The 13,099-nt window shown below is 43.7% G+C and overlaps 2 protein-coding genes across 6 annotated transcripts in view; one reads left to right on the top strand and one right to left on the bottom strand.

The window, feature by feature from the left end:
• The window catches only part of LOC135366977 (ecto-NOX disulfide-thiol exchanger 2-like), a 54,473-nt gene that overhangs the window by 7,625 nt on the left and 33,749 nt on the right, over positions 1-13,099 (top strand). For 2 of the 3 annotated variants that reach the window (XM_064600011.1, XM_064600010.1), the window contains exon 12: positions 280-866. The exons of the other annotated variant lie outside the window; for it this stretch is intronic. In XM_064600011.1, the coding sequence (XP_064456081.1) occupies positions 280-488 (209 nt within the window). In that variant the 3' untranslated portion in view covers positions 489-866. Of the gene's footprint in view, positions 1-279; positions 867-13,099 lie in introns of those variants that run through there. 3 annotated transcript variants of the gene reach the window in all.
• The window catches only part of LOC135366980 (uncharacterized), a 48,560-nt gene continuing 39,512 nt past the window's right edge, over positions 4,052-13,099 (bottom strand). Inside the window, exons 3-5 of one of the 3 annotated variants that reach the window (XM_064600020.1) lie at positions 11,325-11,731; positions 6,663-8,926; positions 4,052-6,579 (exon numbers count right to left, since the gene is read on the bottom strand). In XM_064600020.1, the coding sequence (XP_064456090.1) occupies positions 11,442-11,731 (290 nt within the window). In that variant the 3' untranslated portion in view covers positions 4,052-6,579; positions 6,663-8,926; positions 11,325-11,441. Of the gene's footprint in view, positions 8,927-11,324; positions 11,732-13,099 lie in introns of all 3 variants that reach the window. The other 2 variants (XM_064600018.1, XM_064600019.1) reach the window with 2 other exon arrangements.

Genomic DNA, 13,099 nt, shown 5'->3' with positions numbered 1-13,099 from the left:
GTCACATATAACACGTGTAAGACTGGGTCACTTACTTTCCCAGCAATACACCCATGTGTGTCAACACTGTCTATGCCTTCGGGGATTACCGCTGGAAGGTCACGATCCCGCAAAAAGAACAAAAAAAGCAGAAATTAGGAAAGGACTTAGTAGACACGAGGAGAAACAAAAAAACACCCGATAACACCCTCCCCCCCTCATTCTCGCTCAAAGCTGCCAACCACAAAAGGAGAACATTCAAGTCCACTAAAGCAACCCGACTGTTTCATGTTAAAACAGGGCTCATCTCAATGTTCTTGCACCTTCATCCCGACGGAGCAAGTCTGGACTACATATGGTCCTACGTGCACACAAGGGAGCCCGCCCTGCAGCCCTGTGACGTTGAAGTGGTCCTCTCCAAGTTTCCCGCCCTTTTCAAACGCGAGGTGTCCGGTGTCGGTGCGACCCTAGAGAGGCGGTGGAAGTTTGGTGGATTCGAAGCAGTCTGAATCTCGGCACGGTTGTCGTCCGTAACTTATTGACAATATAAATGTTCGTGAAAGCTCTAGCAAAGAAAAACCCGCCTGGTGCCGCTGTCGTGCAACGCCCACGAGGAGCGTGATATTAACAGGGCGTGCGCTCCTTCCGCTCCCGTGCTCTGTGGTCTCCTGACCCCTGTGGCAGCTATTGTGCTTGGATGGTTACTCTGGAAGTTGGCTGGACGAATGTTGCATGTTTTAACGTGTGCAACGCAGTGACGGACAGGGGTGTCCAATTCGTGTGATCGTTCACAAGTCTCAGCCCTGCAAAAGTGGTGGTGTTTGTGGTCACTCGAAAAGACTGAGCCTAATCGAAGCAGCTGATAATAAAATAATCGTTGCCGTGCATTTTGAATACTACAGACGATTATTCGGGGAAACCTAAAGTTGGGTGTCTACATTGTTTAAACGAGGTCTTTCTTTTTAAACACTTTGCAAACATGATTACCATTTTGCTAAACACATTTTCTTATTTATTTGGCTGTCGCATGTTGTGGCATTGCGACAAGTGTGCTCAAGGACCGGATGCAGTTTTCCAGTGTGATATAAGTACGTGATGTGTCGATACGGTCAGACTGAAAAATTTTATTCTAATTATCCTGAAAAAAAGAAAAAAAAAGGATCAAGGACATGCACCTTCTGTCTAGATGGTATTCACTGGCATTGCTCACCTCTGTTGCTTCTCCACGACGTTACTCAACGTGTTACTCTGCTGTTCCCTTTGGGCACGCACCAGAAGTTCAGCTGATATATGTTATAATGTGTGATTTGCCTTGGGATGTGATAGCGTACGTAGGTTTATACGAAGTGTAAGACATTGCAAATGGTACGTTAGATTTATTGACTAACTAGATGTGGGATTAATGTATCTTTTTGCCTCCGCGGCAAGGGGACACCTAATAAGCTAGCTGCAGAGCCCAACTGCCTAGCTGGAAGTCAGAGAGGGAGCACCTTGCACCTTATAGAGATAGGTTTTCACGTAACTATGCTGTAGGTCACAAGACTTTTTCAAGTTGCTTAACACATACCCAACAGATATAGGTCATCCCTCAAATTCCTCCTTTACCCATTTTTAAAGACCGTGACCTCCATTGTAACTCAGAAAAGAGAAAATATCAAGGCACGAATCATATGCTCTTCAGCGTGTACTCAATGTAGATAAAAACCGTAAAAGCCAGGGCCCAAACGGAAGCTACATGTTTGACATGTTGCACGCCTATTTGGCCAGGTGCATGATCCTCTCCCCCATTAACCTCCTCTCATGTGCAGATGCACATCATCATAAAGTATTGCTTTGGTTGACACTTTGCTATTCGTGAACCATGTAAAGAAACTAGTTTCACCATCACATATCGCATTCCACCGGGCATGTGATGACATATTTTATTCTACTCGGTGACTAATTGCTACTACTCTGTTGCTATTGTACTGTACAGGGAAAACAGAAATTGCTGAAAAGTTTCCTCGTATACAAAAGTAGTCAGATGTGCCCTTTCACTGAACAAGGCTAACACAAGCCCTAACTTTAATCTTAATCGCCTTAACTTTAATCTAGCCTTAACTTTAAGTGAGAGTGGTAGCCACATAAACCAATGCATCCATGTTAACAAGATTAACTTATACTGTTGGCAAGCAGAGGAGGAGTATAAGAATGTTTTCATGCACATGTTCAAGGTTCCATTCAAATATGCACCTTGCCATCCGTTTCACATTGTTTGACTGAGTCCAGAGTTGCAATGCTGAGTAGAGACATGAAGTCTGACTTGTTTCATAATGCATATCTTCTGTGAATGCAAGGTACATTCTTTAATAATGCATAAGTCTGACTAATGCCCTGGGGGTTTCTCATTAGCTTACAATAAAGCTACCAGAGATCACACGTACGTGTCTTCAGTGACAAGGCACAGCAAAGCTACGGGTAAAAAAACTTTGCTCACTCACTCTGTAAAAGAAACTCATCATGCTCAGCTCAGACCTCAGCTCTACTCACCTTCGCTAACCATTAAAGGTTGTGGGCATTACAAGTAAACCAAAATTTTGGTTTTGACCTGTCTATCGTACGAGAAGTTGCAGCAATTGAAATGTTCTGGAATGTTCCATATTTTTCAACCATTTATATCTTATGTCTTGTTTCATGTGTTTGTACATGTGTTTCATGTGTCTACAAGTTGCAATTAACAATGAGTGTTGTCATTCGTTTTCATCTCAGTCTTTGCCTTGCCACCGTTTGATCATTACCAGCTTTCTAACGTGTTATGAGAGACACGACATTCACCATGCAAAAAATATACCACATGCACCAAAAATTTTCTTGCCCTTCTAGTGAACTGGCACATTATAATTATACATACGTTATGCCAGATGTGCCGATACTGTAACATCTGATCACTGAGGCGTTCTTGCTTACACGTGCATTACATTGGGCAAGCCTAGGAGACCGGTCCCATATTACTCCTGTTATTTCATGATAAGCATAGAATTTAGTTCAGCTGTATGTCTCAATAATGGTGTAGAACGGTTTTCATGCTGATGCTGCAAGCAGGTAATGCATTTCAAAGTTAAATACTAATGAATCCTATGCAGCAAATTACTATTAGACAGCAAGATTAAGAAGTCCCTTTGACACGTTAAGTACCGAACTAACTCACCACGTTGGAACCCGAAGTTGCAATTGATAACTGGTTCTCTCTCTCTTTTTTTTGTGGAGTTGGTGTGAAGCAGAAAGTATGTTGTTCTGGTATGGTTCATGGTCTGAGGTAACATCTACTCTTGAGGTCTCCCGAAATACACGTATCAACAGTGCCAAACTACAATGTTCCTGTACCATCTAGTTCCACTCACAAGTGCCATTTGAGGTGCCCAGTTAATATTTAAAAATGCTAAAGCCCAGCGCCGGGGAGCTAAAATAAACGACAATTTTTATCCCTTTTCAGTTAATATTTGCCCATGGTGTACGCGCATGCTGCTTCCAGAACGTGGCTTGCAATGAACAAGCATGCCCGTTCTGTGCACAATGTAGAACACGCAGCTTCATGTGGAACTTCTCCATCTTCAGTGCGTGTCTTACCTTGTTGCTTTCGGTATAGTCTCCTGACGACCGACGTGAAGGGAAGTGGCAAGGGAAGGCTGTAGCGCACGTTGCCAGCTTTGTTCTCTCACATTTTGCCACAGGAATTCCTGCTTAACTTGACGCTGCAAAACTCTACTTGATTTCTAAACTGTGTTCTCATCATAATGATGTAGCATGAATATAATCACTCTGTGTGTGACAACAGATTGAAGAGGTTCTGCATTGCACTACTCACACGTGGTCTCACTATGTGTACAAAATATGTACTCATTTTATGCTATGTTTGTGTTGATCTGTATTTTTTTGTTCACAAAAATGGTTGTCTGGTTCTGTGCACTGCGGTCATCTTGTGTCAAAAATTTTCTACAGCGATCACACTGTTGCATGAGATAGAAAGAGAGAGAGACCCACCATGCAGTAAAATGTAGTCAGAGCCCGTCAAAAAGGGACAGAAAACCGTCACTTGCCAACATCTCGGCAACCCTTTAATGTACCAACTGTTTTACAGGTCAACAATGGTTTTTTTTTTTGTTTTCTATGTACAATTCTACACTTGGGGAGCCAAACTATATAAAACCTTTATTATAAACCTTTGCTTCATCTCATTCTAGGTATTGTGCAGATCCTGTGTCAACAGGAAACGGGTCTTTTTTTATGATGATATCTTGTCGACCTGGGCTACAACAGCTAGGCGGGTCCGCGTGTGTGTCATTCTATACTGCGTGTGTCTTTTGTTGCTGTTGCTATTGTTTGTTGCAAAACTCTTCTTTTCATGTTCAATGTGCTTCTCACTTTCTCCGTGACATATTGTATATATGTTTAGGTTATGGATGGCAGGAAACATTTGTCTGTCTGGTGGCCCACAAGCGCCTCACCGCTTCTCGTCTGAAAGCTGTTGAATGTTGTTCATCTGTTCCTTTAAATGTGAATCATGCAGGGTTACTCGAAGTTGAATAAAACTGCTCCTCCGCAGTTTTTGTTACACTACAACGTGTCCTTGTTGACGAACATATTGCACTGAGGTTGCATGGAATGATGAAACCTGCTTGGGTTTCTTCTAGTCGTCTTTAACCCCGGTTGGGTGTTGCAAAGCAGGCATTTTTAATAACGTAGGTATGATAGTGCTAGGAATTTTTTAGTTGCTAGTCTTTTCGTTTCTGCGAGCTCCTTTCATTTTTAAGGAAGCCGTATTTTTAATTTTTGTAAGGGGTCCACAACGCAATGTCTTTCCGATCGAACAGGCAAGTTTGTCATTAATGTAGTAACATACATAGGTGTTAACGAGCTTACTAAAGGACAGAGTAATTTCCAGTGTATTATATTTTGAATGCCAACGCAATATCGTTATCTGACAATATGTCGCACTTCGTGCGCAATCGTATGAAGTTAGGAAAACATTCGGATGCTCTAAAGGCCTCTAAAGCAGCTTCTAATGATTTTATCATGTTAGGGACTGTATTTTGTGAGGAACCCGCGTCATTGAATGGTCTTTTACGCTACTAGCGTCAGGATTGGCGTTAAATTTGCGTTAAATTTGCGTTAAATTTGCCTCCTGTGCTTATGAAAACAAAGCTCGGGACAGTAACTGCAACTGAGAGGCACACTGGTCGTTTTGAAAATAGCTTGCGTAACTCCCGTGTCAATTCTGCCGGTGTGGAATGTGAAACTTAACAAATTGTGTAACCGTGTACCTGTTTGTGTATGCTCGCTCCAGTGCAAACTGTAACATGTGCACATTTTTTGTAACAACGATATAACACTTGTTTTGCTTCTTCGTTTGTCCTCACGCCGTAAGCAGCATAATGCCGTTCCACGCGTTAATTTGTTGTCCTATATAATTCTCCGTACAGCCCCCGTTTCTTGTCGGACTATCAAATTCCTACACGCTAAAAACAAAAAGAGTGAACGAAATAAGACGTAGCAGTATAAAAAGATCCGTGTTGTCGACAAGAAGATCATTATGGACTCCCTGGCAAGTGTCTACAAAGCAAAGAGTTTTGTTCCGCTGGCCAGAAAACTGCCGCAATGGTTGTCGTCTGTTGCATGCGGCCATCCCCGAGCGCTTTGCAAACCTGGAAAATCGGCTTGCCGTATGGGCCGGTTGTCATTGTCGCAGCTTTATTACTTCCGGGAATAGTACACATAACAGGCAATTTTCTGTCATATTTGCATAAATTGCTGCGTGCCTAGTATGTTATCAATACACGGGTGGGCACGCACATGCATACGGCTCCTTGGTCCGATGTCGGCCCGATATATTTTTTGGATTCGCAGTGAAACTAACAAACATTTGAACAGGAAACAACAGTATACGGATCAGAAGACTCTCGAAAGCGATGCACGATGTACGGCGTAATTTTTATTTTTATTTTTGTTCTCCCCAGAAACCAAAGTTTTGTTTGACCACGTTTTAGCTTGCCCCCGTTTGCGTGTGCGCACCCACCAATTTCACCCAACTCATTTGAAAGATCTACTCACCGACATTGGTTCTAAAGCCCTGTCGGCGAAAATCTCTACTGCAGAGCGGAACACTCATACAAAAGATCAGCATCGACCTAACACCTTGCGCTGTCCACAGAAAAACAGAAAACAAAAAAAGCCAGGTGGGGTTTGTAAATTATGGGTACCCACACATATGTATTTCTCGTGGAAAGTCTTCTCCTCGTGCTTTGGCTTCAAGTGCCGTCTGCAACGTGTTCTGCACGCACGCGCACATGCACACAAATTTGTTGCCACACACACCACCACAAGGAAATCAGGTACTCGTAAATGGACGTATGGCTAACAAATTCTCTCTTTCTTCATTTTTTTTTTTTTTTTTACAGAATTTAGCTCCCTTTTGTTTTTCTGCCAGGAGTGGCACAAACACAACAGGCACAATTGCTGCTGCCGGGTGTCTGTTCCGGCCGCTCACATTATTGTTACACGTGCTAGGCTTGGCTCACCCACATGATGCACAAACTTGCTTGGAACACTATAGGAAGAGCGTCTCTGAGCAAAACAAGGCAGGGGATCGAGGAACAAAAATACCAGCACTAGGTAAGCTTCCAAGACACGATGGCCACCGTCCTTACCTCGTGCAGCAGTGTGTTGTACAAGTTGAAGCATGCCACCCGATAGCGTGACATGATCTACGGTAGCTTTGAGACGAAGCAGATGATAAGTTCTTTCCTGGTCGTGGAAAGCGCCAACATAAGAGCAAAGTTTGCTTTCTTTGAAGATATCTTTAGACAAAAAGAAAAAAGACATCCAGTGGACAGTTCAACTAGAACAACACAGTACTGTTGTAAAAAGAATTTCATAAAACGAGCAATTTCACGAGCTTTGTCTTTTTTTCATATTTTCGGTTCTTGAAATGCGCAAACACTTTTGGAGTAACACATTATGAGGCCCTGCAGGTGTTTCACAAAGCAATAACGCTTCACGACACACAACACTTTTTGTGTCGGTAAGAGTGAGGCACATATACCAATGTCAAATTGTCAGCTTCTATGCAGATTTTGTGGTGATGCTGCTTCAGGGGATTGTGCACTGCATGCCTGTACTTGTACGGCTTAATTTACACGTTAAACGGTGGAGTTCAAAGTTGATAAACGTATCTTTCTTACGCCGTCACCCATCTCTCCATTCTAATCGGTGATGCTGGTATGTACATATCAACGAAAGCATGGAATAACACTGTCAACAGCAACAACAAACCAACAAGGAAAGAGCAGCGTAATCAGGAAACATTCTGTTAAAAGGAATGCATTACACAGCACAAAAAACATGTCACGTGCTGGAAACCATGGATATTTATTAAACCTGTCAGTGACAGCGACTAGCGGACGTAAATGAACCTGCATGAAATGCATTGTGTAATCCAGATTCAATTGCGAGTCGAATAGGCATTTTGAAAGCATCTACCCATAGCTTGGCGTCATAGTTATATGTGCCAGTTTCGAAAAAACACCGAAACGGCTTCACTTTCTCACTTCATTTTCTTTACAATATATATATAGTTATATGTATAATATATATATATATATATATTTATGTATTCTCCTACAATACAAAAGATTGGCTATAACCGCTAGTTGCAGAAGAGCAACATCATCATAAGAACATTCTTTCCTCAAGTCCCTTCTTCGTCAGTCCCTCGGAATAGGTGAGAATACCGAATGGCACGAAACGGAACAGTACCACCGTGAAATCAGACATTGTGCAACATTACCGCTGTCAGGTAGTAAAGTGGTGCTGGTGTCACTGCTCGCATTAAGCACTCCACGTAATTCCCCCCCTGTAGTAACATAAATATGATCCTCAAGGATATCGTGGTTGACTCGTATCACTTTTGTTCTTGTTCATTATGGGTTTGTAGAGATGTTAGCCAAGCTAGGGTTGGCTTGCTACTTTTGACGTCCCTCGTGCTCGGTCTGGAATGACTAGTCAGGAAGTTATTTCACTGCAAAGCGCAGTGTTATTGAAACCACACACGTTGCTTCGAAGAACGAAGGCTAATGTGTAGGCACGTGCGAATAATTACACTGAAACTGAAGAGCATACAAAACGACTGGACACGCATGCAGCATGTGTACAGCATGTATACATGTGAACGTCTGAACATGAAATATCGCTCACTCTGTTTGATGCCCTCTCTCGTGCAGCTTCGTATTTATTTGAACGAATAGCGGTGCGGAACAAACAGCAAATTGAAATTCGAATACAGAATTCCGTATTGAATGTAGAAAGTGAATATAGAAATATTCGCTTTCCGTACTTGAAAAATTAGAACATTCGCATATGCTTCCTAATGTGAAATGTGTGTTCCAATTTTACGTGTCTGATAAAGGTTAAATTACCAAAATATGTCGGCTCTTATTGCATGCGCGTTAGTTTTTGTTTTGTTATCAGAAAAAAAAAAAAAAAAGCCCTGTGGAGAGAGCAGTATACGAGCAATGACACGGCACCCTCCGTTGGTTAAGATGAACACAGGTAGCGAAGTTGTAACCAGGTGCGTGTTGTTATCCTCGTCCCCGATTAGGGGTAGTGGTGGCTGGAGGAAGGGAGGGTGGCGCATCGTATGCAGTGGGGGTGCAGCTTTCCGAGCAAGCTTGTTGTGGCATGAAGGAAGCACTGGGATTGGCCCACCTCAGAAGCACGAAGGGTGGTTTCCTCCGTCGTTGTAGTAGAAGCTGTCACTTTTGTTTGTTTTTGTCGCGAGTCCTCGCCGGAAAGCAACACCTACACCCGCGACACAGGGCCTCCCCCGATGGTGGCACGGGCTGGTTCCTGCCTTTCCGGAATCAGGTGTGGGTGCTCTGCTCAGGTTGGTGCTGTCTCACCTGCTCCTGGAACACTGATGAAAGGTCATTATCTGACATCGTTGGTACACTAATTCTTCTAGACAGCATGGAAGCTTTTTTACAGTTTCATATCCGATGTATGTTACGCAGACATCGTGCATAACATAAATGAAATAGTTTTGGCACCAAAGATTATGCAGATATTTTTTTTTTTCATCTTCATAACGCACACTACTGTTCACACTTCCCAAATTCTGTTAAGTTGAGTCTTCCAATGAACGCGAATAATCTAGAAAGACATTGCTAAAATATTAAATATTTAATTTTTTTAATACAGATATGTTCTATGAAATTTATTCGAGGCATTTAAAATAAATATGCGGGGGCGTGTCACCTTTCTGTAATAACATTTGACTCGCCCTTGCTTATGTATTCTACCTACAACACGTGAATTTTGTATTAGTGCCCTAGGGCAGACACTGCCACATGTTGTGGTATTCGTTATAGGCAGAGCTACACTACCTGTCGTGTGTAACAAGTAATGACACAAAAAGCTTGGCCCGAAACTGCCAATATTTTAGCCATGTCTTCTATATCATTCGCGTTCAGTGGAAGACTCACCTCAACAGAGTTTGGTAAGTGTGAAAAGTAGTGATTCGTTATGAAGATGGACAAAAAATAAAAATAACTAGGTTGTAGGCATCTTTGTACAATTGAAATTTCCACCGAACTAAAAAAAAATCTGCCATAGACATTTAAGAAACTGATGGGCAACATGCTCTATCGTAGGGAACGGGGTTTTTAGGGGACGCAAGAAAGTTTTCCGACTAAAAACTCCTCTGCTACAGACACGGCGCGGTGCCACTTCCGGCGGAGTGACGTCAACATCACTCGCTCACTTACGTGCTCTCTGAAGAAGGGGAGGGTGTTTTTAGAGGGTGTGCTGTTGCCGTATGTTGCCGGTTTGTCAGACGCCACCTGCTATGTCGTGCGTATGTGAGTGTTCTTTTTTGTTGGGGGGGGGGGGGAGATGGTTTTAAGCGTAAAATTAAGTTAAAATAACTTGAATTCGTTACAAACAAACGAAAAATGTGTATGGAGGACCTGCACGCCGAAGGATAGGAAACATTGTTCATGCATGGCAAGGAGCCGTTGGATGGTGACCCACGAATACGAAGTGAAGACGACGGACATAAAAAAGAAAAAAAAAGATTTATGTCTATATCTGAGCTGCAAATCACTATTGGAAGCTCAACAAGTTTTGAAGAAAAAAAAAGGAAACTGGGACAAACAAGAAAGAAAAAACTAGTACAAAATCCGGCCCACTACATCTACCTACTAGGGAATGTAAGCAAAACAATGATTGCACTGCGCACGTACCCTGCAATTAACGTAGGTTACATATAGGGTAGGGTGGAGTCATCCTTTGTAGAAGCGAATGCCGCAAAGCCGCCATGTTGCCCACGCTTACCATGCACGAACGCTGTGTACCGATTTCACCCACTTTTTTAAACCTCCTCTGCTATGTATTTACTCAACTCCAAAATGTGGTGTGTCGCCAAGCGTATAGCTACACTTTTGTGAGCGAATCGCGAGCAGCGCGTGGGCGTCAAGATGGCGGAAATTCGTAGCAGACGACGCGGTTGTCTTCACCCTATGCAGAGGGAGCTAGTATTGGGGCTACCCTGGTTACATAGTTGATGTAACGCCGTCTTTTGAACGCGTTGGCTAAGTGCGCCTCCGCGCGCAGGGATATTGTGTTGGGCGCGCACTTCCCGTACGAGATCGATCTCATCAAGTTAGTAGTTTATGGGCCGCCCCTAGAGCCTAAACATTCCTCTTGAAAGATACTGCGACGTGCGAGATAAAAGATAAAAAAAAAGCGCGCTTAGCGTCCACAATTTACACGGTGATACGTTGTGCTCGGCGGAAAGGGTGGAATATTGCGCAGAGCTGCAAGTATCCCACAATCGTTCGATTTACCAGTAACTATGCACTCTTTAAAAGTAGGTCTTCACCGCAGAACGCGCTCCTATCCAACCATATAATCTCGAACGACGTAGTTCTCTTCCACGATTTTTTAAAAACGAGATGGATACGCCTTTCTGTGACGACACTTTTTTTTAAGATTCTGCGTTAGCGCCGCGAAGCAACTGTGGCTATGAGCGGCGTAGAGATGTGGACAGATGGAGAGAGGACAGCAGGAAGGAGTGGGGGGGGGGTTAGTATGCGTCAGGGCCGACTTCAGGGGGAATTGTGCCGACATTCGTGTGGAAAGTTTTCGGAAAACCCAGGGAAAACCTCAGACAGCACAGCCGGTGGTAGGATTCATCATCATCATCATCATCATCATCTAGGCGGCAAATCATATCAGTATCCCAGAGGCGATAGGGGGTAAGTAGGGGTAAGGACGTTCGAAGTAAGGATCAACGTAGGAAGAATTGTGCTTACCCTGGGCAGCGCGTTGTCCGCGAGGGAGCCCCCTGTTGTGGAAGGCCCCGTCTAGCGTAGGGCTGCTGCACAAGACGCACAATGTGTCTCTGAAGGCAGCAGAGCCCTAGGGCAGCGCTATGATAGTCTCTGTCGGGCACAGGTTCTGGCAAGCACCACTACCCAGCACAACACGGTCACCAGCACTGGCAGCGTCCGCTCGCCGACAACAACACTAACGTACATGCTGCTGGAGCCACTGCTCGCTGCGGCGCTTGTTGTTGTCGTAAATTCCCCTACTATAGTTGCACTAGTACACTCGTCGTTTGTGGACGAGAGAGAAGCGTTCACATGGCACGGCCGGTAGCAGTCACCAGGTGGACCATACGACGAGTTGCTGATTGACGGTAGGTCTGGGATATTGGGATCTGGAAAACGGGCAACCATGTGTCAGGTAACCGTAAGTCAACAGACGTGTTCAGAATCGCGATTATTACAGTTATTTAATCTGTGGAAACACCGTTAGCGGGACTCCTGTAAAGCGTGCTTTGGCTGTGAAAGCCCGGTGCATGGCAGCGAAGCCAAACGTACAGTTGCCGTCCATATCTTCTGTAGAGCAAGGTCGAGTGGATTGATGCTTTAGCAATAAAGAAAATAGTATCTTATCGATATCATCGTTGATTGATGTCGTTTGAGCTCGAGGTTCTTGCTTGGTCTCTGCTGGCGTGCACGGATTTGAGTAGAATGCGCAGTTTTCTTTCACCGCACGCATTGTAACATTCAAGGCTCAGGGTAACTGCGCGGACGAAGTGTTGCTTTTTCTGGAGTTGAGATACGGGAGATTGATGTTGTATGTGCGGTTAGACTTATGTTCTTCGTTTCCAATGACGTATAAGCACGACACAAAGAAGCATACGTAGCATACTCACCCTGAAAATACGAGGGAGGCATCTTACCTGAATCTTATTAAGGTTGGGCATCACTAATACGTATTCCCCTATCCTTCATTAAATGTGTTGCTGAAGCAGCGGGTTTAAGTATGTATTGCCTTACCGCTATCGTTTCTAACACAAATGTCTCTTTCTTCAATGAACACCGTGAGGTTCCTTATAACAAACATGACCTTAATATTGAACGTATGAGCATTCCCTTCACTGTCAGCATAACTATTCTTCGTAATCGCGATAGCACTGCATTGGGTCATTGCCACAGAACGAAAGATATACTTCGAGTTGCAATTTTAGCACCTCTGTATACCTTGTTGTAAAAATGGCATCGCCACGCGCTGCATTCTTTGGGAGTTGACGTCGGAGCTAAATATACAGCACATACAATCAGCTCTTTGTGCACCTTAGGAAGAGAGCGTTTCTTTTTCTGCAGCCGTCACGGAAAACAGAGACGGCCAATTCTGACATCTCTAACCTAGTAAAACTTAAAGGGTAACAAGTAATTGGTGGCGTTCACCAGTTTTAGGAAAAACGCATGGCGAGAACTTCGTGCGCGGAGTATGCTGTGTGGGTACAGAGTAAGCTTTTTTCCCCACACATTTTCATCGAGTAAACGGCTGTTTCTTTAAACGAAAGCCTTTTTTTTTATGCCGTTGGCTCCACTGGAAGATGCAACAACAGTGATGAGAAAAGTGTTTGCGAAACACTTATCTGAAACAGTACTTTAAATGGAATACACTCGTCTGTGATTGTGTTTTCTGTAGAATACGCCCTTCGAAATGGTGGTTTTTGTAGGATACGTCATCTAGAAGGGTGTTTTACAAAACACCTTTCTTTGTGGTGTGAAAG

This window comes from Ornithodoros turicata, chromosome 8 (genome assembly GCF_037126465.1).
Source record: "Ornithodoros turicata isolate Travis chromosome 8, ASM3712646v1, whole genome shotgun sequence".
In the NCBI taxonomy this organism is placed as follows: domain Eukaryota; kingdom Metazoa; phylum Arthropoda; class Arachnida; order Ixodida; family Argasidae; genus Ornithodoros; species Ornithodoros turicata.
Note: the sequence above shows the minus strand (reverse complement) of the source record. Positions and strands in the feature narration are given on the sequence as shown.